We start from the raw sequence: 26709 nt of genomic DNA, 5'->3' as shown, positions 1-26709 counted from the left end.
TAATGCAAGAATAATAACATATTATTATACGGAATAATTGAGTTCGGTCGTTATGTGGATAGTTCAAATTCAAAATTCTTAACTGTGCTAAGAAATTATTCGGTAACCACGTCAAATACTACCTATTTATCTGTCAAAATAAAATTACTTTTTCTAATAATTTTTAGTTACTTAATAATACTATGATCTTATAAATGTAAAATAATTATTGAATTATGTAAGCATGTTGGTTAACTTAATATGAAAATTATTGCTTCAATAATAATAAATTATTAAAATATGCCTAGGTGCTTACCTCCGCAGTCACCGTATTTCAATAATATAAATGAAAATAATAATTTTGACAAATTCAATATTTTATAATTTATTGTTAACTTTCTAATATCATTATATTATAAATTGTTATGAAGTACCTATAAGCTTTCGAATTATTTATATTAAAATATTGTATCTCGAATTATAAGTTATATACTAATACATTATAAATATATTTATTTTTATTGATCTGAAAAGCATCGGCAGCTGCCAGCTAAGGCCATCTAATATCCATATACCATATACGAGATACGAAGAACCTACAACTCACAAAATTAGTTTTTATAAACTATTATTAATTATAGTAAACCCAATATATTTTAATATCGCTTGACGCTTATACAGTGTATTACTATTGATAAAATATAGACTGTTAGATATTAATATTTACAATCAATGGTAGGTACCTATTACTGAAATGATATTTTAATAATAAACTTAACTATTAAAGCAATTTAATTTTTAAACAATCAATCCTAGTCTCTATAAATAAATATTAGTACCGAACCTACTGTTTACTTTTAATTCATTAGCTGTGCAAACAATTAACTGTTCACCAAGGGTTATTTTGTGTTATATATTTTTTTAAACTTTACCTGTTGACACGTCCGGTCACGCGTTCATTTATGTCAATAAACAAATAGAGAAGTAACTCCGTTTAATTCCATGCATTTTGTTTAGTAGCCCGTAACAATTTTTGGGGAAAATGCGTGTGACTGAATAATGTATGATTGTCAAAAACAAAAGTCGAAACGGCCCATTGTCCGCACCATCGGACACACACAAACAGTACACCAAATAATGATAATAACAATAATCACTAAAAGCCCGTGGTCGAATAGTTTTTTAAAGCAATAGTTTATGTGTAATAATATAATATATTGTTATATTATTGCGTTAATAATTGCCCGCAAAATTTAAAGGATATTTTTGACATTTGAACAACAATGGAGGGGACGCGCATTAAATTCGCTGTCGATCGGAATGCATATCATGAGAAAAATCGTGGCTTTTGTCTCAGCGCGGGACGAGGGTGGTGGCCGCCGAAAGACCGTAATAAATTTGCGGGACGATGATTAATGCGAATCGTTACAGTATTAAAAACTAGTTTGGGAAAAAGGACTCACGGGAAGAGAGGGCACGTGCACGTCACTGGGCCGGGCACGTGCGCACCGAGCTTCCTGGACTTATGACAATTACCATAACTGTTATTGCGTTAAGTTATTAATCTACTCGATAGGCTCTCTCGCACCCCCTTGGCTCACTTTTTTAATTCATAAGTCACCAAACGGTTATATCGCTCTCTCTCTCTCTCTCTCTCTCTCTCTCTCTCTCTCTCTCTATCTCATTCTTCCTCTCCCCATCTGCGTGTAGTAAAACGCGTAACGCAAAACGCGTAACAACGCGGCAAACGATACGGTGCGGAACATCGTCTAATCAAACGCCGGAGAGCATGTATATATGTGTATAGCAATATAATATAACGTGGTCTATAATTTTCGGTGCAGGGAAAACGCAATTCCGCACTTAGAAAACTTTTGCGCTCGCAGAAGGCGATCCGCTACGTCAAAAGGTGTGGTGAGCATTGCCCCCTCTCCCCAATATATACATGCATTGTATATCGTACGTTGTTTCTGCGGGGCTTTCGGACAAACGGACCGCGAAGCTTTTAATATAGTTATGCGTGCATTGTGCCGGCGCGTAACTTTTGGCCCGAGTTTAAAAGTTGCCGGTCCCCGAGGAGTAGCACTGGTTCCACAGCTGCTTTTTATATGTTCCTTCGCGGGGCACAACAACTGCAGTCTCCGCAGTGGCGAGTGTATGCGTGCAGTACACAGTATAATATATCATTATGTGGCGCCCGGCACAAGTTTTGGTGCAACTCGCCAGAACGACGACAATAACTATTATAATGTTTGTTTTCCGACCCGTTAAATATGCTCATTGCCGCGGGGGGCTGCTTTTAATTATTGTGCCGACTCCATACCATTCGACCTGGTGTTCAATACTATATCGCGTTGTTGCAGGATCGTCCGAAACAAGGCGGCTGAGAAGGCGAAACATGTGCACAACCAGCAGCAGAGCCTGCACCACCAGCAGAACAGCAACAGCAACGGTAGCACGGGTGTTCCACCGAGTCAACAACATCATCAGCAGCAACAGCAACAGCAGCAACAGCAACAACAGCAACAGCAGCAACAAGGTCCCGGTCCTGTGTCGGTGATCGCCCACGCGCCGGCCCCGCAACAGTCGGCCGGAGGTGGCGGCCACCTCCACGACCGGTACAGCATAAACGGCATACTCGGTATACCGCAACACGACCCCAACGGTAACGTGACCACGGCCAAGCGGAAACGAGATCTGGACCATCATCACCATCACCAGCAACACCAGAATCACCATCACACGGGTAAGCATATGGTCTACTATACATTTATACTTCCGAGGGTATTCACGTGGTTTCCGGTAAAACTTTTTTTATATATATATTTACGATATCGCTGAGGGATGGAAATACCTGCAGAATGGGATAGTTTGGAAGCTCTGCAAGTTCACGATTTACCTAACCTTACTTAACATATTTAACGTGTTATAAACATACTGTTTCTATATATATTGGACATACGGGACACAACACTAACCACACCGGATTACCGGAACCTGCAGGATTAATAATATAATGTAAAGTAAACGCATACCGTGTATGGTTAGGTTAGTGTTTGGGTTTGGAATCTGAGAGGTTGGGGGGTGGGGGCGAGAGCAATGTGTGTTCTCTCTGAATGAGTTTTTAGTGGATAGGTAAAAGTAGTAATATATGTAGTGGTTGGACGGTGGCGGTGGCTGCATCTTAGGAGTGGGAGGTGGATAAAGAGGATAACGATGACGATGACGACGGCGACGCGCGACGGCGACGACGAAGGGTATACCGAAAAGTTCTACAAGCTATATTGTTACCTAGCAACGCTCCATTACACCGCCATAGTTGTCCGGCCCGCGCCGTCCCTCCGGGCGAGGGCGACATCCTTCGAAAGCTTTTACTTCACTCTCCTCCTACACATACCCTTAACCTCGCCCGCCTTCCTCTCGACCACCGTCTTCCTTTTCTGTATGCCCGTATATGTATATAATATATATACATAAATATGTATGTGTGTGTGCGTTCGTTCGTTTTCCGATAAGTTTATACCGTTGCCGTCGCCGCCGCTGCGCTGCTGCAGCCGCCCGGTCGACCGTTACGAACATAATAATATATCCCCCCCCATTCCTCCACGACTGCTGACGGTGGAAGTAGAAAACTACTTTCCACCCAAGTGCGTTACAGCCACGTTGGAAAAGTCTTTGGCGTTATTACTACCACTACTACCTACCACTTCTACTACTAATAATAATAACGGTAGTATATAATATAGTAGTAGTAGTAGTAGGTATACTGTACTGCTGCAACCGTTGGCCCTTCGACTATCTCGTGCCACGGTAAGGATGAAAGAGGTAGATGTCTAAATTGCAACGCACAATCTTACTTGCTTAGAACACCGTGTCCTCATAGTTTTTCACGTACTTCTAAGTTTTCTGTTTTTTATAAATATTTCCACCGGTATATTATAATACACGAGTCGTTATAAATTAAAAATTACATTTTTCATAAAACAGGGCACAGAAAAATTACCGTACTTCATATTCTCAATTATTTATCGCATTAATAAAATCGTCCATACTCCCAGCAATGTATAATGTAATATTTACTTTTTATTTGCGCGAGGAAATAATTAAGATCTATACCGTTGTTCAATCAAAATAAATTACTTTTAAAATACAATTAAATAGGTACTTTATCGTTATATTTTTGTAGTTTCACAATACCTGTTTATATTGAAAACGTTGTACAACATTCCAAATTCCAGACATGTTTAATCAAAAATATTCTAAAGACAACAAATTTAATATGAATATTTTATGACTCATAAGTGTGTATAAACTATTAACCTGTATCACATTTGATACACGTATGGTTTCCTGAATAAATAAATTGTGATCGTTTTAATAATAATTTAATAAATTATATATTATTATTATTATCATTTACTATAAATTATATTTTTTCTACAGGAAAATTAAAAAAAAACAATTTTGACGGATTATTTTGACGGCACATTATAATATTTTTAAATTATTGTAAGACACTAAATGTTGATGACTTGAATTATCCTTAAATTTGAACAAACATTAGATATAATAAAATACCGTAAAACTTCAAATACAATTATACATTTATACATATTATATTATATCACTGAAAATCAAATTACACAGCGCAGACACTTTAGAACAACATCGGGCGTAGAAGAAAAAGAAAACCGTGCTCAACAATATTGTATTTGTTTCAATCCACTTAGATTTGTGGAACAATTTTGAGGGTATAAAACGTGCGTTGAATATTATTGTCAAATGGCATCTCGAGCGTCTAGAATTATTTTCCCTTAGAAGATACGTGTAGGCAAACAGCAAATTGAATAGTCGAACGAAAAGCCTTTCACCCTGTCTGGGTATCCGTGTAAAGGGTTTTCTCTTTCGTATCGTTCCTTTCCTTTCGACGCATTAGGCTCACTTTGTACAGCGATACGCCATCGATATTGAAAAGGTCCTTTTATATACACGTATATTTATATATACACCCGTACACGCTTTCCAAAAACTTTGACAAACTTAAAATCCCTTTTGTCTTCGTCAACCCTTTCACGGTCTGTGTATATTCGAAGTCTTTGTCTATATTGTATTGTTACATAAACAGTGTATTATATATATATATATATATATATATATATATATACATCGAAAGTAATCCGGATAAAATAAAAAAAAGTTTATATTATTTATAAACAGGCATTTCAAATTAATTAAAATCGATACTCCCAGCTATATATATTATGTTCGTCCAACTGTCCAAGCGATCTTTATAAAGTGTGAATTTTCGTTTTTCAAAACAAGAAAATCTCATGGGATGTTTAATCGCTATTTGTCAGGGGGCAAAATCGTATTTTTAACCACCAGGAACTGGTCAGATAACAATAACATTGTGTACTATACAACCCCCCCCCCCCCACACCCTTAAACTATAACTTGTAAGTTAGGACGGGTCCACAATATTATTTTCATTTTCATTATGATTATAATTGCAGATAAATATATAAATAATATCAGATATATATATAGCATAATCCATATGAAACTATACCTATTATCAATATAAAAAAATGGCGAGCACTCTGCAGTTTCAAACGAAATATAATTTAATAATGTATAGTATATTATTTATCGATATGCGATAGGTTTTCAGAATATTGAATAGGAACTATAGGAGGTAACATTATGGTTTGCCTGCGCTAAGTATGTCACTGCACAGTGCAGCACACGGACAATAATTTCAAGCAAATTAAGTAACGTGATTAACGGCCTTCTTTTTTTCGAGGGGCAAAGACTTGAGAACATTTTCCACTTGGTTCTTAAAAAAAAAAAAAATAATAATAATAATAATAACGTGAAGTGCACCTCTTGCGCCGCCCGACCGCGACAAATTTAAAAGCAGTCGATAGAAATCGATCATTATTTCGCGGAAAGCCATTACCGTCGAGCGCAAAGCGAGCAATCAGATTTATGTCGAATTGACAACATTAAGCGCGCGCGGGCCCGTGTGTTTTCGGAAGCTCCGGCGGGAGGGGAACACTCGCGTAATTCAATATATTAGTTTGACATTTAAAGCTTTGAATGCATATTCCCAACGGGAACGGGGTAATAAGCAGCGAAACACAATCTGCTCTTTGACCCCGGGGGAATATTTGTGTGTAGTAGTATAGTCGGTGTTTTTATTTTCCGAAAGGGTCAGGACCCGGATGCGTATGTATGTATAATATGTACGTACGGGTGCGTGTGCGCGCGCGTGTGTGTGTGTGTGTGTGTGTGTGTGTGACGTGTTTTTATGTTGTTTTTTTGTTTATTTACGCAATCATGAGCCGAACTTTAACGAGACGTTTTTGTATCGGAACCCCGGCGAGGCGACCCGGTCCCAAAACGCGTGGTTTGTTTATATAAAACCTCCATGTTAATAAATTATTATTTTTCGTTAACCCGCAGACGAAAACCGAGACCTGAACGGCCACGCGGACCACCAGCAGCAAATCAAGAGGGAACGATCTCAAGTGCACTACAACGGCGACGCGTCGCTGTATTCAAATGTATCTGTAAGCGCTCGTTTGATTTTTCAATATTGTCCTTTATCCGCACCTGTCCCCAATATTATCATTAACAAATATTATGTTTCCCCCGCAAAAACACGCTAAACAACGGTTTTTTCTCATCAGCTTTGGCCCGGAAAGTGGTGTTTGAAAGACGAACACAAATTGTTCTCGGAACTGAACGCGGCGGGCGTCACGTCCGGCGGCGGCACGTCACCGTTCTACGACGCCAATCAGACGGCGTTCTCGGCGACACCACTGTCGGCCGACCTGTATGAGAGCATGCAGGCCCAACCGCCACAGCAACAGGCCCAGAACGCGACACCTGTCTACACGCCGCCCGTGCCCACCACGCTCGGTGAGTGATACTAATAATTATATTTGTAATCAAATTCAGTTGGTGCGCATGATTAGCCGCCGAGTGTAGTGCCAGTATAATGTACCTACTAATAAATTGTGTTATCTTAAGTACATGACGTAGCTTAATATTGTATACAGAATGATTTACCAAGCATGCTCACCCCCATTTTTTCGTTTGATAATGTATTTATACAAATTCTGATATTTAAATTTTTAAATATACTTAAAAACCGTATTTTCAACTCATTGAGATTTATTGTACCACTCAAGTAATGTTCTGTGGCGATAAAAACTTTTATTTTTTAAATTCGAAACTCCCTTTTTACTGAATAATTAGATATTTTTTCTAATAATTTTGATCTAGATAGGTACCTAATTCAAAATTCGAACGAGTTGTTTCTCAATGACTAAAATATTTATATTCGGGAATTCGAGATAAATGTCCTTAAAAACAGTTTCACCAAAATATAAAACAGTTGTATTTTCGTAATACCTATTGGATCTAGTATTTATTATACTTAGACCATTTTTACAAATTATTAATGTTGAATGATCAATATTACTAAAATTTTCTAGTCACCGTAGCCCTCATATCTTCCAAACCCGTTTTAATGGACCTGTTATACTTATAGTACACGAAGTCAAAAAACTCAAAAATTACTTAATTCTGATTTTAATCATCAACACTTTCAGAAAAACTATCCACTGAATAATTTACGGTTGAAAAGTGATGTTTTCATTTGAATAATAAAAGTTTGCGTCTCCACAGAACACTCTTTAAGTAATATAAAAAATCTCAAGAATTTGAAAAAGTGCATTACCTATTGAGGAAAAAATGGATGCTGGATGAATCACTCTGTGTCCCTGTATAATATTATGATAGAACCGTAGTAGAATTTTAGAGAGTGTTATATGTACTTACGTAGAGTGTTTTGTTATTGTTTTTTTTTTTTTTTTTTTTTCGTCCAGTAGGCGGAGTCACTCCCCTTGCCCCGTTAACGATGCAAGAGATCCAAAAGATGAGTCCTAGTACCGTTTTAGATCATACCCATCTGTCACCCGTACAGTACCACACAGGTGAGTCTTCCACCACGGCATGATCACCGAAAGCGTTGGTGTTTTCGTTTTTAATGTTTAGAATATATTATAGTTCCGCCGCGTGGGCCGGTCAAAATGGATTTCGCTGACAGTGCCGCCAGTGTACATAGTACCTACATGTTAAATTATATTTTTTATTATGCAGTGTGTTAATCATATACCAACAACTATATTAACTGCAGTGCTACATGTATTTAGGATCTTGTTACCCGAGCCACCCCCAAAATACACATTTATTTGCCAACCCCTGTACTCCGCAGTCCGTAGCTATTCGCGAACATTTTCCTTTGCACTCCCTCGCCTTGTGATATCAGCACCTAATTAAATTAGTTTTATCGTTAGACAGTAATAATAATTGTTATAAATGAAAATGAAATACAAATATAAGTACCTACCAATTATATAAAATAACATTTCATCTAACTTACTTCCCGGGAAAATTTCTCACCGAAAACAACCCCACAAAAATAAAAAAAAAATGTTTAAGAACTATCCGAAATACGCCACTGCAGACTATAACTTTATTACACAATATTATAATGATGGCAGGATCCACTAGGTGCTGTATTGACCGGCCGGCTCGGCGTTCCGATCGCATGACATTTTGTTTTTCGTTTTATTTACGCTTGTTGTGATGGTTTGTCTCGCGTAGATAGCGGTACCGCCCCTGGTGGGTTTAGTAACGGCGGCAGTGGTGGCGGTGCCGGACCTCAGCAGTCCGGCGGCGTCTCCCTGTCGCTGTCAGCGGCTGACGTCACGCCCGCCGGATCGCCCGACCCGTCGAGCTTGACCGTGTTGCAACCGGCCAACAACAACCAGAACAACGGTACGGTGTACGCGGCATCGGCGCCCACCATGTTACCGGGTTTCACCACACACTACGCCACGGCAGGTAAGTCGCGCGCCAGCCCGCAACATTAATAATATTATTGTAGACTGCACCGATGACGGCCACGGTCGTCGATATACTGCCTGCACGTATTGCATCGTATAATCTTGTCGTGGGTGATATCGCTCAAATCGCTGATAAACCCATCGATTGTTTTTCGTTCCTGGCGGGGTGCATCCAAGTGCCCCAAGTTTGAAAGATAATAATAATATACTTACGTAAAATGCATTTATAGTATAATGATATCTAATAACTTATTTTCCCGTTTTGTTTCAGGCGCCGGCACCGAATACGCGTCGTACACGAGCTCGCCCTACAACCAGTACGCGTCGTCCCCATATGCCGGTTACAGTTACAACCCTACAGGCACCAGCGGTCTTCTCAGTAGGTATTTCGCGTGAGTTTTGGTCTACGCGAGTCCGTCGGTCACGGCCATGCACGATATGTATTATTATACTGAATTTGGGGGTACATAGTACCCATATAGGTAAAGTACCCCCTAGTCCACTATATAGTTCTGCAGCGTTCACCAATGTATAGTATTTATAGAAGGCCACTTTAGGAATAAAATTATCGGGGGCCATCAAAATATAGTGCACGTGTTTATCCATCCAAAGGGAGTAAAGTCAAAATAAAAAAAATTAATTTAATAAAAACCACATTTAATTCATAATGAATTACATGTTACTATTATTATTATACAATAAGATTTTATACGTGATTTATGTTATATTCATAAATCGTTTATTGATAAATTTCTTTATGTGTATTATTCTCTTTCTGTCAAACTCACCTTGTTATTATGATTTAAATTGTATCGGGCTTTATTTCGTTTAAATTAATAAATAATGGTAGGCAGATCTAGTAGATGGCAGGTATTCTGACGACCATTAAAGAATGTTTAGGTATGATTGTTGCACAGGAATGCATCCTGAACATATCCATTACGCAATGCTTGAAGCCCATTTAATTTATTTTAACAATCAATACTAAATTACTTGGATTTTCGGAGAAGCCTATTGGAGGCAAATGACTCCATGTCCCAACAGTTAAAGTAGGTATTTATATGTGTGTACTATGTGCAAGTACATACAACTTTCCAGCTAATATAATATATGTTACCTATACTGGCTAGGTTAGGTTAGGATGTTTGTGCTTACAACTTACCAGTTCGATTATAACGAGGGAAACGTTATGTAAGTAATATTATTTTGTCTAAACGGGTTACCAATGTTGATCAAAATAATAGGTAGCATACATGATCAGCACCTAAACGCCCTAAACTAAACATAAAATATGTATCTAAGTAGGTAGGAATATATTATAAAGAAAGCGCAATGGTGAAACAGTCATCTTCGTCATACACACAACACACGTAGGTGTATACTTCATATAAATCTGCTCTCCATAATTTACTTATTACTGCTGATTGGTTGATGTAAATGTAGAAAGCATGACCTATTGCGAAAATTGTTTACAATAATTTCATACATGATTCAATTGAAAAATGCAACCTTTACATTTTCATTTTGTAATAAAATTAAAATATTTTGACTATTATTCGTAAAAAATCATAAAACTGTAATCATTTGCAAAATGCTAAATAATGCCATAATGGTTCTGCACACAGAACACGGGTAATATTTTTCTTTAGTAATTCATATAATATGCCAAGAAATAAGTATTGACCATACAACCACAACGGGTTAATATTATGGGGAGCGATTTTTAGTTTTTACCATAGCAGTATACGCTTGTAAGACGGAGACGACCGTTTCACTCATTAAGTAATAACTAATAACTCTATAGAGCCCCCTCTTTAACAAACTCACCTACAGCTATTTTATGACCGGGTTTCTGGTCAGTCGTCTGACATTTTGACCACGATTTCATTTAAAGCACGTAAAACATAACAATAAAATTGGTGTTATTGCTAAAGCGGCCCATATCATAATGATTTATACCATATAACACCGTTGTTATAATATATTGTATGTTACAGATCACCGTTACTACTACAACAACAGCAACGGCCACAATAACAACGCTCACGAGATCTGCGGCAACGAGACGGGCAGCAGCGCCAGCATGGCAGCCAGATCGCCGGTGGCGGCCACGAGGGCGAACTCGGCGGCCTGCGCCAGTGCCTCGTCGCCGCTGGGCAGCGCGTCATCGCCGTGCCAGGCCAACAACCCGGGCGCAGTGACGTCGCCGTACATCGGCATAAGTTAGAGGAGACCACACGGAGAGAGAACGCCCGCGCCATCATCAAAAATAATTAATACGAGATAATAATATAATAACGATATTATGTTACTATCGTTATAAATATAACGCATTTATGTACGAATAATAATATTAAGTAGGCGATGTACAAAAACGATTTGTATTAATTAAGGAATAGCAGGACTAGGTACAACTTACTTACTATATAGGATGTGTCTGTGTATGTCACGACGATGATACCCACCCTGTAGAGTAGGTTAGGTACCTATACTCGAACGATATTTATGGAGTGTTCAATGAAAATTGATTCTTATTTTTTCGCTATTTTTTGAAGCGCGGCGATTGCCGATTTAAAGCGATAAGAAGTAACGGGGACGCTGTGTATCATTTATATTATGTTGTTTTACCAGTTCCTCGTAACAGATCCACCCCCCGCCGGCCTGATAATTTATAAGCTATCAACCGCCAATAGTGCGTGTAGACAGATTTTTGTAAAAATCATTCAAAATTACCGATTAACGAGTACTTACCGAAAATGTTTATTATTTTTATTTATAAACGTTTTTGGTATATACCTACACCTACATAATATATTATAGTATATGACGTGTACAATTTAACTTGAATAATTTAAGTCAAAACTCAGAACGCTGTACCTATAATATTATAATGTTTTAATCTAATTGATGAAATATTGAGTCGATAATCGTGTAGTGCATGCATAGGTAGGCACGGTTTTAGAATATAAACTATGATTTATGAACACGAAATAATAATATTGTAATACATTTGTTTACCAACTCTAAATATATTTTCCCCTTATTAGCTGCTTTTTTTTTTATAGAAAACCAAAGATATATTTATAGTGTTGTTATTTGTACAGAATCCAAATCTTATGTATATTTCTATACATAGCATTATATTAATCGATCAAATCGCGGTTTGTTTATCATTACTCGTGAGTTTTAATGTTATAATATGTTATATATTTGATGTACATATAATTATAAATGTAACTATATTTAATATAATAATTACACTCTATCTAAACATTTTTCGTGACTAGCCAATAGATATTGGATTTATGTACTTTTAATTAGATACCTTCATTTAAATTTGTAAAACAGTGGTTCTCTGTTGCTTACTTAATTAATTTTTAAAGACTACCTATATATTATGTACCTCCACTACTTTTATTTTTATTTGAACAAGGATAACGAATAAAGCTCATATTTAATGCTCTCTCGAAACAATTGATCTTTTTTAACGTTGTTTTTAATCAAATTCTAGTCTAATTTTAATTTTATTCGAATATAATTAACAAATTATAATTAACATATATGAATAACAAATTTGTTATAACCAAAATAATTAGGTTATCATATTTTGTTCATGTGCAACTTATTATCTATAAAATCCAAAACAAATTTTACTCGTCTGTGAGACGAAATATGTGCAATGTCTGTATGTATTTATATATTATTATTATTATTATTATTATCAATATTATTATTTTTTTTTTTATTATTATTTATACATATAAAAAGTATTATTATGTATCCTATTCGAGTACTTTTTTTAAACATAAATCGAACACACCCTAGTCAATAAGTGATGCTTCAACGCACTAATCAATGCACTTAAGTGATTTTGTACTTACATATTTTTAAATTTTTAAATCTTTAGACATTTTCTATTTATTAAAAATGTTTACAAAACAATGTAAAACATAGCATTGTCTTTATTATACATTTATTTGTTATTTTTGTATTATTTTTCTTATTTCAATTTAAATGTAATAACTAATAATTCTAATATAATTCTCATATTAATTTGTAGGCATTTCATGACTTCAAACAATTGTATTAAGAAATTTATTTATTCTGTGTTAGACACTCGACCAGTTATTATGTTATATACTTACTTACCAAAGAAAACTTTTAGAAGATCTTGAAATTCCTTTTAATAAAAATATGATATATTATTATGATAAAACTATAGTGTTGATTAAACTGTATATTATGCATAACTAAGATGTTTGAGGTCCCTTAAGTATGCTATGTGACCAAAATTGTACTTAATAATAATGAATATAAATTGTAAAAACAAATTATTATACTTATAAGATAATAAAAGAAGTCTGTTCATAAATATCATTGTATTATCTTAACCTTACATCATCTATGTATTCAGTGAAGTTTTCGGTATTCAAATGTACTAAACTTAGTTATTAATTTGTATAAGTCGATTTTTAATGACAATTTTACAGTTATTTTCTTTTATACTAAAATCATCATGCACGCAAGTATATAATAATTAATAGTTTGACTCCTTTATAAAAAAGATAACCATATTAAGAATAAGTACCTATAAACATTATATTTATAAACGTTGAAAATTGCCAAAAGTGGGAAATTAGGTTTCGAGTGTACCTTGTGATTTTCAATTGAGTAGGTTATAGCAATAATTTATTATTAATAAACGTATTAAATTTAAATCCAATGATAAAATCATTATATACGAAAAACGATTCTGAGTACACACAATCTGTCAGCCAATATTACTAAGTAATATATTTTTTTTATTTGTAGGTTTAAACGCCCCGAGGGCAATGGTTAAATGATTACATTGTTAAGATTAGTGAATGTATTGTTGTATTATAATATATAAATTAAGTAACAGATAGGAAAAAAGTTTTGACATAGATTATAGTTAAGCCCAATACTTTACGCGCACGCAGCACGCCTATGTTTATGCACATCGAAACATGCTCCTGACGAATTTCTTCTGGTTCCATAACGATCGATATAGCTACGTTTAACCGTGGATTCTGGGTCCGTTCAAGCTGCACTGCTACGTTTTGTCGGGATGTTGCAGGCTCTGTCGACACCTGTATCCTGTGTCAGCCATCATCGGGGCAGACGGCAACTCGATATCAGCATTGTTGGGTAGTGAACTGTCAACCGGTGAATTCGTGGCTTTCCGTGGCAATCCGAGCCATTTAGTGGGTCAGTCAAACAAAACATTTCAAGTGTTCATATAGGTACTTATTCTGATTTGATTTTCAACAAAATATGAAAGTTGTGCGAATGTTGGATGAAAAATGATTATATTATACATGAATATCCTAATTTGTCAAAATTTAAACTTCAAACGCTCATAAAAATGAAAGTGACTTTCCTGTAAACTTTTTTTTTTGTTATAGGTAGAAAAACTTATGAAGAATCTTGTATTCAATTTTGAATTCTTAGATATAAAAAACAGGAAATTGAGTAACGCTCCGATGTACATTAGGTCTATGTGTCTAAAGGATGTCTCTGCAATGGATGTGTTAAATTTTATTTCAATGATATAAGATATTGTACACGAAAAATAATTCAGAACGAAAATCGTCTGTAAGCCTATAATATTAAAAAATTGTGTTTGTAAATGTCATTGTGTGTATAAGTTTCAAGTAAAAACGAATAATATTTTTAAATTGCAACATAATAACAAAATCATACCTATTTAATTCGTTTAAATATCTAATTTCGTCCAAATTTGAACTTAAAATGTCTATAGATGAAAACTGTGTTTACATATTTTTAAATTTTTCGGTAACAGTAAGATCTATATGATCTACTTACGTGGAACCTTGATTTAAATTTTTAATCTTTAGCTATACAAATTTAATTTAATACATTTTTAAATAATAAATAATTTGAAAATTTTCAATTTGATAAATTTGGTCAACATTTTAATTTCGAACGTTCATAAAAAATTATTGTGGATATACACTCAACTTTTTTTTTAATATTCACTAACAAAAAATTATGAGGAATCTTTCATTAAATATTCATATTTTTAACCAAGCAAAAAAATGTTTATCGACAATAAAAAAAAATTATAAAAATCGAAATTATCTTATGCCTTTAAATAGCTCAAAATATTTTGAAAATCGTATAATGTATAGAAAATTCCAATATAAACATTCGGTGAAAATTTCATGTATTTACGGTGTTTTATTTTAAAGTTACACCAAAAACTATAACATCACTTTTTTTTCTCGATACTTTTTAAAATTACTGGGAATTTTCTATTTTTACCTCTCAAAAGTACCAATTTTTCTGTTAGAAACCACCCTCAATGTTGTATATCAAAGCCTTTTTTCTACTATAGGTTTAAGTGCATGTATTGTACATTTGTACTATTGTGTAATAAACACAAAAAAACACATATCATTGTAATATCAATAAATTTGTCGCTCCATTCGAAATCTAAAAATACACCTCATAGATTATATTTTAAAATTATAATATTGTCTACGCCATAATGTCATGACTCATAAGTCATAGGTTTATCGTGGTAAAAGCTGATTTGTGTCTTAGGAGAACTGCGAACAACGAGTGCTCAAAATGTACACATAATTATGTACCTATCTAGCTTGTAATTTTTCAACTTCATTATTTTCACACCATCTAGTATTCTAGTACACTACTCAGTACTCACCACAAATATACACATTGGCGTGACTGCGCGAGTCGCCACTGGGTTCTCTAGAGCCTATAATTATAGCCTAGACAACAACATAATAATATTATTAATTACGTATTTCAAAAATCCCGCTAAATGCTAAAACATTCTACGAAATCCTAAAATTACCGTACTGCAGTGGTTCAGTACAGCAGTTGGTCACATTGTAATTTATTGTCCGTTATCAAATTGTATATTATTTTTTATCGTATATTAAAACGGTGTATTGATACAGCTTGGTCCTATCGTCGACTATCGAAGTATCGACTATCGAGTTTAATTAATACACTGAATATTATGATTTGTGATTGTCCCGGTTATTTTTTTTCATTTAAAATATTGTTATTCTTTCCTTATTCTATAAATTGGTACTTTATTTTAAAACTGTAGTTTTTAATCATTTTTCAATATGGAAGAACGCGAATATGTAATAGATAAAATGAAAGAAAAATTGGATGACTGCCGTTTATGTTTCAGCTCTACCAATGTAACAGTTCACATAGGACAGCATGTTGACAAAAATACATCAATTGTTGAAAAAATTCAATACTGTACTTCACTAATCGTATGTTTTGTCATTTATTTAGTATTGTCAATACAAATTATATTATATAACATGTTCGATAACTACTCTTAAAAATACAGTTTAAATTCTATCAATCTATCATACCTATTGATTTTATATTTATAATAACACTGAAGAACAAAATAATATTATACTTGAGTAATTGTTTGTATCTGGTTAGGTCACTTACCCATTAAAAATTGGTTTAATTATGTACCAACATTAAAATTTCCATACCTTATACCATTATACCTACCTCTTTTTTTTTTTTAAGAAAATTTACAATCTATATAAAAATTTATATAAGTAAATATGATGAGATGAATATTACAGGACATGAAAATCTTGAGGGAAGGGAGTGTCCAGTGACACTACTTCCAATTTAAACTTAGTGGGGAGGTAACTTTATAATAATAGCACTAGGTATTATTTAATACAATATACCTCCCTAAAATATAATAATCCTACCTTTTTTATTATCATTATTACCTATGTCAAATTATTTAATGTTATGAAGGTGGCCTTAATTACATTTATCTAACTAGATACTCCTCTTTCAGTTACTCTAGACTAATATGTCCTATAAACCTAATGATATGGGTACTTTAGTTTTGTAAATTTCCAGTGTCTAAAGTTATCTAGTTGTTAAAAATGCATAATCGTTTCATTACATAACCAAATCTAATTAAATTGGTCTACCAACCTATATTCCAGGAGTTATTTTTTTATAAAAATTTATTATGCGTATTTCTTGACAATAATATACTGTGGTACAATTATATATGCCATACAAATACTATTATCTATTATATTATCGAAATTTGTTTATGATAAATTTTCCGACAGCATGAAACAATCTGTTTTATGCTTATAATATTTATATATACCTACTTAACTTATATTTAGATCCTGAAATGTACTTGAATCCATTAATTCAATTCTTTTTTCTATATTTTTAAACCAAACTTGTATAGCTAAGTATAAATAAATCAATAAAGATAACAGATCAAACAAGTTGGTACCTAATTATTTTATAGTGTAGGTACCTACATTATTTTAGATTGCTGTTATGATTAAATGTAACTTAGGTCTTAGGTACTTATATTTAATATTATTATCAAAATGTAACACAATATTTGACTTTTCAGGTGACAGTGAATGATGATTTTCCTCAGAATATTTGTGTAACTTGTGCTGAAACCCTAGATTTAATCTACAACTTTAAAAGTAAAGCAATAGCATGTGATCTGGAATTATCAAGGAACGTGCACAAGGACACACATTTTACTTATATTCAAGTATCAGATGATCCATTAAATGTAAGTCTTGTTAATAAAGCAAGGATTTATATGCAATAAAAAATTTGAAAATACGCATTTTATTTACCAAAATATGCCAAATATTACATTTTTTTTTATTTTACCAATAGTTTGGAAATTAATAGATAAGGCTTAGAATAATTGTCTTCGTGGAGAAGACCAACTATGACCTTACAAACATATCGAATGTCAACGTCTGTTGGCTCATCAGTTGAAAACCAAATCGGCCCATCCTCAATTTCTGAACAAGAAATAGTATTTTCATTAACTGTAGAAATATTATTTTTGTGAATTGTAGACTGGTCAGGAACACATTTGCCGGTATATTTTCTAAAAAACTCTTATACAATGGATAATTTAACTTCCATAAAGGTATATCAGATTCTAACATTTCTTGACATAAATCTAGAGGAAAATTTGATTGATTATTTTGGTTGTCTATGTATTTTTGATGAATGACTGTTTAGACTGTTTAGATTTAGTTTTTAAGGGGGCTGGAGCATGATTCATTTTCGGTTGAAAACATAACTCACGACTTCAATCACTACGCCCAATATAATGTTCTGATAGTAATTTTGAAAGCAGGGTTTGAATTCATCACTAAATTATCTATGCTTTTACAATTTTATTTTCCTGATTTTTATTTGTTTTTACTTAGAAATTTACTAACAAAAAGAGTAAAAATAGATCATATTAATATTTCAAATTTAAATACATCTATATTGTTTATGAAAAATGTACGAGAATTCAAGCATATTAAATTTAGAGAGAATTCCAATCTGCTTTAAAAATCTAAATCGGAACATCCTACTAAGAGTAGTGATTGAAGTCACTGCCAATATTTTTTGAAAAAAAATGTTTGTAATTTTATAAAGTATTATGTGCTGACTTGTGCATGCGTGTAGGTAAAATGACAGACGTACATATCCAGTCACTATGATGCCCCTACACAACGTGATCGGTACTACGAATTACACACACTAATGTTAATTTACTTTCAACACATTCACAAGTCTCATATAAACTGAAATATAAAAACCTAGGTTTTCTCCTTAAATTAATTTTTTTTGTATGCTTGTTTGTACTTAAATGTTGAACCACCTGAAAAATTAATTCTACCGGTTGTCCGACCAAGATAAGATTCAGTAGGTAGTATATTTATAATAATTCGACAAATAACCTAATACTATAGACCAGGGGTGATGCAAGGGCATCCGCAGGAATTTGTCCTTTTTACATTTTTTGTCTCACTATCCTATTAGTTATAAAGTATTTTTATGACATATTTTCTTTCATATAGACAAGGAATGTAAAAATATTTATGAATTATATGTACATATATAGTTAGTTAAAACTTAATCTTACAGCATTAGTTTTAATTAATTGTTATGTAATTTTAAGCTATCAAATACATTATTTTTTAATAGATAAAATTTTACAGTTGGTTTTATAATATTAGGTAGTTTATAAAATTAAATATTTCTAGCTTATTCAGTCATTGATACCACAAACTTAAAAAGCTGTAGCTATTGGTAGGTATGCCACCTATAAACATTTAATTTTTTTACAAAAAAGTAAAAACTTGATTGACACTACACCTCATAATCTATAAAAGCAATATTCTTAGTTCTAACTCTGAATCGAGTGTAATAAAAAAACTTTTTATTTTTAATTTAAAAAAAGTTTATTTTGCGATATTTTATATTACAACGGTAATGATTGAGGTCGGGATTATAATGCACTTTACATTGTTTTCCAAATCTACGCAATACTCGTTTTATAACATACCTACATTGAATTTTTCAACGATTTTAAATTTAAGGTCATTTTTTGCGTTTAAAGATTTTTAGAGCATTCTGAAGTTTTTCTGAATTTAAATTTAATATTTTATTTTTAAAATTGCACATGTTTTTATATGATTTTTATAATAAATATATGATCTAAAGTCTAAACTTATAGGTACAGAAAAAAAAATAGTTAATTTTCAGATTAAATAAGTAGTTTAAATGATAAGTTCTGCCTGTAAAACTTTTCTACAATCATTTAAAAGTTTAAAATGTATAATTTAGTGCACTATTTAGAATTGTTAGGGCATTTTTTTGTTTTTTTAGAACATTAAAATCATCAATAATAATATATAATAATCAACCCAGAAAAAGACAAGGAATGGGTAACTGCCCCTACTTGCCCCCCTTCATGCGCCCTTGGGGTGATGGCCACTAATCTTAATTTTGGGAGCCTAAATTTATAAAGCTAATTCGAAGTGAACATTATTAAAAGATGTTTATAAAATGAAGACGCATTTTTCATTTTATAGCATATAAAGGAATATTTATTTAACATTTATTTATAGAAATAACTTAGAGCCGCACAAAACTGGCTCTAGAGCCATATTTGGCTCGCGAGCCTTGTTGTGGCCACCCCTGATATAGACGTTCACTAAATAAATGCCATTTAAAATTAACAATATTATAAAAATTAACAAGGTTCTCAAAAATCTATTTAAAATATGCAAAAAAAAAATGGTTCTATTTTCAAAAATAAGCCAAATGTTGGACATATCTTACAATCGATCAATTTGGACTTAAGGAAAAAATCATTCAAATGCATATAAAACCTAGCTTTAGTTATTAAACAATATACTATGAATGTACTAATTAACTTTGTATCACTTTATTAGATTACATACAAGTTAGACTTAGAAGAACAAGATTCTTCAGCTGATTTATTTGATAGTTGCTTATACAATATAGTTGATGGTGATGAACTAACAATTGAACCGGTTAATGTCACAGTTGATACAAAAAGCAGATCTACTGTGCACATTGATGAGAATGTAAGTTCAATTAAAGAAATCATGAATAATGACAAAAAAAAGTCAGATATTATTGCAAAAAAATTGAATGGGAATTTGAACAGCTATCAAGGTTCAAAAACTAACAATGTATGTATAAAAATATTTTAAAACTGTAATCAATTTTTCATTTAAAGATTATGTTATATATTTTAGGAAAAGAAAAGTACATCAGTTGATTTCAAACGAAATGCAGATGTATCTTTATTTGACAGTGAAAAACATAAATCAAAAAAAATAAAAACTGAAAATGAATTGGACAATGAAAAACCATTAGTTATTGTTAAAAATGGTAAAGTTGTATATATTTGTGGTGAATGTAATTTTGAAGCAGAATCAATGATGTTCCTAGTTAGTCATCGAGCTCGCTTTCATTTAGACATGGGTAGTTTCAAGTGTTCAGAGTGCCCAACTTATTACAAAACTTCAGGGCTGCTCAAGCGACACGTGTCAATGTATCATAATGTTACCCATATTTGTAAATATTGTGAGAAAAGATTTTCAAACAAACAAAGTCTTGATCGTCACGCCAATTGCCATCATAATGAAACTCCGTTGGAGTTTCAATGTGTCACATGCAATGCTTATTTTGATACCATGGAAAAAATGGAAGACCATTTGGTAGTACATTATACAAGTCATTCAAGTACATTTAGCTGTAATCATTGTGATCGTATGTTCACAACATATGCGGCAAAAAACAAACATATTGATCTTGAGCACATGATTGAAATTGAGTGTGGCATTTGCCATGTTGTCTTACCGACTAAAGAAGCAATGGATAAACATAATAATTCTGTACACCAACCTAAGAAAAAAGAAAACAAAATGTACGAGTGCACTACGTGTGGAAAATATTTTTCTGGTATTAAAGAAGTTTTAAATCATAGAGAAACTCATTTATCCAAAAATGTATAGTTTTAATAGTTTATCAAGCAGAATATTTTTAAATTTTTTTAATATGCCATGACTGAATTTATATTTGTATACACGATTATTTATTTATGCAAAGTAATACGTTTCAAAATTATTTTCAATGTGGATTTTAATTTTGAAAATTATTTAAGTTACTAACTGCCTAACAGTGGGTATAAATATTAAATATGCATTAGTGTTTATTACAAATGTTGGCGTTATATTTTTTTGTTTTATAATATTAATTTTACTGTTTTTTAATTATCAAATCCAAATTAAGGCTATTAATTATGGCAATTCACAGTAAAGGCCTATGTAACATTACTTTTTAAAATATAATAATTACAGATTTATTTAATACATTTTATGCAATAAAATGTACTTATAAATCATGAATGAAAAAAATACAGTTAGTTAAAATTAATATTGTCTTTATTTGGAGGACGCCACACCACTCGTAATTCGGTTGTAAAAACTGTTTGGCGCGGGACAACTTTTCTCGCACCATAATAGAATAACCAAAATTGTACAACACATAGAGAAGAATTTTATCTATGTCGTAGCGTTTTTATTTGTTGGATAACATAAATACGATTAAAGTTATTGGTTTGAGAACATTAGGTTTTTTTGTATTTTTCAATTAATTATTAAAAATTATTGGGTTGTGTTATCAAAAAAATAACGACGCTACGACACAGATAAATTTCTTCTTTATAGGGATGTAAAATTTTGGTAGTTTTTTTGTTAATATTGAAGGAGTAAAGTTGTCCCGCGCAAAACAATTTTTAGCATGTGAAATTATTGTAAAATAATTTTTCTAATTATTATCGAATTATTCCCTGGTGGCGTAAAACGGCACAACGCGGCTTCCCCTACTCCATTCAAGCACTCGCGTTTTTCGTCATCGGCCCGCACCGGACGACCGTCTGGCGTCTTAACGAATTATTGTGACAGAAATAACATTCTGATAATCAGAATTCGATAATAATATTATTATCTTGAATAATGAATATAGACTATAATAATATATATTATATTATATAATCAATGGCTATTACAAATTAACTATTTATATTTTATAAGCTACACTTGGTCGTGCCATCGACAGTCTAATCTTGGTCACCTTATGACAGGATACGCTGTGCCGCTGTGGGATTACTACATACTTGTATACTTGTCTATGACTACATATTAGTTATTACGATACTTGTCTAATTTATACCTAATTGTAATTAATCAAGATCAGAGTGGCCTTTTTACTTTATACATTGTACCTATTTAATTTGTATACTCTTGAACATAACCATATCTATTTTTTTTGTGACAAATTTGTTTTGTCAATATGTCACAAAAAAAAATTCGCGCCGTCGTAAAGAAAGGAACCCGATCGGGTAAGACTTCTTTAAAAAAAAAAATGAAAGAAGTTCGTAACGGGGTTCGTAAGAATGTGAGATAAGTACTTTTAAATATTACCTTCAAAATAAAAATACATTATTTCATGGACATGGACTTATTCATTATAATAAATAATAATGACAATAATGTAAGTAGACACAAATCTAATTATTGTAAGCCAAACTTATGGAAAAGCTTGTATTAAATTTTCAAGTTTTTTTGAGCACCCAACATTTTTTTATCGACACTTTTTTTAGGTACTGCTTATAGCTGACTTATTTTTCATTTTTAGTTCTGGAACTCATGTGAACAATTTGGAAACTAATTTATCTGAACATGATAATTATCAGTCGTGTATAAATGTTATTTCAAATATTAATACCATTGATAATAATGACATTTCGACGAATGACAATAATTTGAATGATATGAACCCGGATTTGTGTTTAAATAATTTAAATAGCACATGTTTTGATGGTAATTCGTTGTTAATTGCACATAGTACACCAGCTAGAGTATTTAGTGACTAGTTTTGTAAATAAAAATACATCAAGTGTTATGACACATAGCTTATGTGTTGAAAATGAGTCAAGCACTAATGACGAAACAACAACAATAACAAAGTATTGAATTTTTATAAAAAATATTTTTTACTAAATTAAAAAATAAAATAATATAATCATTTTAACGATTTGAAGGTTACTTGATGGTCGCAGGGTAGTAGATATACGACATTTTTTAATGCAAATAATGAATAGTCGGCATGAAAGATTTGGGTCTTCATTTATTGATATGGATTTTAAAATGGAAGTTAGAAAAGGGTATAGTTCAACATTTCATTTTGAATGCAAAATGGGTGGCATGACATCATGTATTTCTACGGAAAATGAAAATGAAAATCCTTATTTACCAATTAATCAAGCGATAATAAATGGCAGTGTAGCTATTGGTATGTATTTTTTGGTAGTTCTGTATATATTGGTTCTCAAAGGTTTCGGATATGATATTGATAGTTATTAATTGTCTATTATTTAACATAATTATTTTGATGAGTCTTATACAAATTTTAACTTCAAATGTTTTTAAAAAATATTTACAAAATAACGTTCGACTTTAGTTTATAATTATTTTTTAAATTTTTAGCTACAAAATAATTTGCACATTTTTGTGTTTTTGTATTTTATATTATAAATGACATATATAGGCATAGGCCATACGCAACTCAATCAATTATCAGCTTCAATTGAAGTCCCGTCGATATCTTCTACTGCGTATCTTAAACATTTTTCAAACATAAGTGATATAATTCAAGACACTGCTATCGAAGAAATGGCAAAAGCCGGCGACGAAGAACGAAAGATAGCATTAGAAAACGGCAATGTGGATAAAGATGGAGTAGGTACCTATGTGTACAGTAATCGCAGACGGGCAGTGGTCAAAACGGTCCTATAAAACCAAGTTTAACGCATTTTCTGGAGTTGTATGTAACATAATTTATTTTTTGATATTCTAATAGAAAAGAATATTATTGTATGTCGTATGTGTAAAATTGTTTTATATTTTATTTATTCTGTAGGCTACAATTATAAGGGAAAATACAAAAAAAGTTTTATTCATTGGGATTATTAATTAGCTGGTACCTAAATCTGCCCCATGATATCGTTGTATTAATATGATCAGTTGCTAAATACTCAAAACATGATATTATAAGTACCACCTTTTTAAAAACTAATGTCAAAAAGGTGGGTGAGTGAGTATCACTCTGCTGTACATTAGGTTACAAATGGGTCACTGTGATGTATGATGTTCAATGATATAATATAATTGTATACTAAAATCGATTCTGAGCGAATATGCCAATACGTGTCAGCCTATGATATTACTAAGTATATATTTTGATGATAAAATCGAAAAAGTGTCAACGAATTAGTATCGTCTAGTTGATTACGCATGACACGAAAAGAAAATTAGGTAACTTAACTGCACAACAATGATAATTAACTGTAAAAAGTTAATTTACAACAATAATAATTTTAACTGAATAAGTTAATAAGTTAAAAACAAAAATAATCAACTAGTTAAGTTAATGCCCACCTTTGTATTTTCATGATTAACTAACTTAAGTTTAAGTTTAACTTTAGTTATCATGGGTATTTTCTTATGCTTATTAACAGCTTAAAGAGTCTAAATATTTTGAATATTGTATTATGTATAGGACGTAGGTGTAGAGTGTAGTAAATGCTAATATAAACTTTATAAGTGAAAAATTCATATTGTATATTACTTATTTTTTTTTAGTTACAGTTTTTACACCAAAAATTAAAATCGATTTTGTCGACTATTGGTAATTTTATACTTTTTATGGTAGCCTTTAAGTTGAATTAATATTATAAAATTACTAAAACCGTTATTCTTGGTTATTTAATATGAAATTTAAACATACAATAACTATAAAAAAAACTGTGTTTTTACAATTTTGAGATTACGGTTGAGATTTTGGTTACAGAATAACCTTATTATGTGGAACCTTGTTGTAAGTTTTCAATCCTTAGCTATTAAAGTTAATAATTATATAAATTTTGAACTACAAAATCATTTTAAAATTTAAAATTTGATAAATGTTATAAAATTTGAATTTTAAATGCTTATAAAAAAAAATGGGGCCTATGTATTTTTAATTTTTTCTTGTGCTCTTTTAGCATTATATCAGGAGCTGTGTATTAAACTTTGACCGTTTTTGGCTCAACAAATAAAATTTGATTGATATTTATAGAAAAAAAAAATTATTAAATAAATATTTTTTTTTTCGGTTAAATCGAGGACCGGAGGAGGAACCGCGTTAGCATTACTTCTCCTCAGAGAAAAAAAAAACTAAAAAAAAAGAAATTTGAAATTGTCTGTAAACAGCTCAAAACAAGTTCAAATATTTTCGTGTCGGTCTCGAGCTAGACGGTGTAAGCACAGAATAACCAGAAGGAGCACCTTTTGAGTTGAACATGGGTTCTTATGAGACGAGCGGATCACTGCAGCTAGTTCCACGCTCCGCACGCGCATGCGCGCGCCAGAAACAACTATTAACTTCATATCTTATCAATTATTAATATAAGTGATAAGCATTTGTCCAAAAACGGATAAGAGTGTATACGGCGTTTACCCTGGAGGTGTTGAGAAATATTACAATATATATTTATTAATTATTATCATTATAAGTACCTTTTTAAGTATATATATACTATAAAGTATAAATAAGTATATACTCAATCGTCAATGGTTAATATAGTCATAATAAATACTAATAACTCAGTCACAAACGTTTACAGTACACATTACATAATACAAATAAAACATATAATAAATCTGTTACTCATTATTGTGGTTTCGAAGAGGCATCGTAATAAACATGTTCAAAGTCGGTATGAACAACATCGTTTGATTGCCCTTCACTATTCATTGTACACATAATTGATATCTTTTGCATTTCAGTTGGTTTTGATAGCCTGCTATTTGACGTTTGTTTTTTTTTGTTGAATGGAAATGTTGTTGATCAATATTTTTATGGCTGGGCAAGTTAGTTGAATTTGAAAAAAGAGGGCCAGAGGAACTTGTAGAATCAATCTGGCCATGTTGTAAGATCTTCATTAATTCATCTAACTTTTTAATACCTTTTAATTTTGCTTCATCTGTTGCAGTACTAGCGATTCCTATTGTTGCATTAATTAAAGCTGTAAAGCGAGTCAAAATGGAAACCGATTCTTTTTGATCTACCAATGTTATTTAAGATCCTTGGACAACATCATTACTGTGCTCTTCAAAGGCTAACATTGCTCTATCTTCATCAATATTTATTTCAATATCTTTTTTATCAGATACTCTTATGCAGGTATACACATGCTTACAAAAGTTCCCTTTGATCTTATAATCTACACATGTGCATGTAAATTGATGGACACAAATATGACAACCAGGACATGCCAAAGGACATCCCATGCAATTTTCTGAATTATTGAATGAAACAGTATAAGGATTTTTAT

The 26709-nt window shown here is 32.1% G+C and overlaps 3 protein-coding genes across 3 annotated transcripts in view; all 3 read left to right on the top strand.

Annotated features, from left to right (window-relative positions):
- LOC132948114 (paired box protein Pax-5) overlaps positions 1 to 13269 on the top strand; it is a 78801-nt gene extending 65532 nt beyond the window's left edge. Inside the window, exons 6-12 of the mRNA XM_061018434.1 lie at positions 2343 to 2725; positions 6445 to 6551; positions 6672 to 6903; positions 7875 to 7982; positions 8656 to 8895; positions 9169 to 9276; positions 10895 to 13269. Coding sequence (XP_060874417.1) covers positions 2343 to 2725; positions 6445 to 6551; positions 6672 to 6903; positions 7875 to 7982; positions 8656 to 8895; positions 9169 to 9276; positions 10895 to 11124 — 1408 coding nt within the window. The 3' untranslated portion in view covers positions 11125 to 13269. The remainder of the gene's footprint in view (positions 1 to 2342; positions 2726 to 6444; positions 6552 to 6671; positions 6904 to 7874; positions 7983 to 8655; positions 8896 to 9168; positions 9277 to 10894) is intronic.
- Positions 13270 to 15872: 2603 nt separating this feature from the next.
- Positions 15873 to 21584, top strand: LOC132949344 (zinc finger and BTB domain-containing protein 41-like). Its single transcript, XM_061020194.1, has 4 exons — positions 15873 to 16195; positions 17344 to 17514; positions 20195 to 20458; positions 20525 to 21584. The coding sequence occupies exons 1-4, from the start codon at positions 16040 to 16042 to the stop codon at positions 21284 to 21286; spliced, it is 1353 nt and encodes a 450-aa protein (XP_060876177.1). The 5' UTR covers positions 15873 to 16039; the 3' UTR covers positions 21287 to 21584.
- A 1298-nt stretch (positions 21585 to 22882) lies between these two features.
- Positions 22883 to 24903, top strand: LOC132949345 (uncharacterized). The gene is made up of 2 exons (XM_061020195.1): positions 22883 to 23627; positions 23883 to 24903. The coding sequence occupies exons 1-2, from the start codon at positions 23420 to 23422 to the stop codon at positions 24128 to 24130; spliced, it is 456 nt and encodes a 151-aa protein (XP_060876178.1). The 5' UTR covers positions 22883 to 23419; the 3' UTR covers positions 24131 to 24903.
- The last annotated feature ends 1806 nt before the right edge of the window (positions 24904 to 26709 follow it).

Source organism: Metopolophium dirhodum, chromosome 7 (genome assembly GCF_019925205.1).
Source record: "Metopolophium dirhodum isolate CAU chromosome 7, ASM1992520v1, whole genome shotgun sequence".
In the NCBI taxonomy this organism is placed as follows: Eukaryota; Metazoa; Arthropoda; class Insecta; order Hemiptera; family Aphididae; genus Metopolophium; species Metopolophium dirhodum.
The sequence above is the reverse complement of the archived record's forward strand: the minus strand, read 5'-3'. Positions and strand labels throughout refer to the sequence as shown.

Coding starts and splice junctions, on each gene's coding strand:
- LOC132949344 (XM_061020194.1), top strand. CDS start 16,040: ATGGAAGAACGCGAATATGTAATAGATAAAATGAAAGAAAAATTGGAT. Junction 16,196..17,343: donor AATACTGTACTTCACTAATC/GTATGTTTTGTC, acceptor TTGACTTTTCAG/GTGACAGTGAATGATGATTT. Junction 20,459..20,524: donor AAGGTTCAAAAACTAACAAT/GTATGTATAAAA, acceptor TATATATTTTAG/GAAAAGAAAAGTACATCAGT.
- LOC132949345 (XM_061020195.1), top strand. CDS start 23,420: ATGCAAATAATGAATAGTCGGCATGAAAGATTTGGGTCTTCATTTATT. Junction 23,628..23,882: donor AAATGGCAGTGTAGCTATTG/GTATGTATTTTT, acceptor TGACATATATAG/GCATAGGCCATACGCAACTC.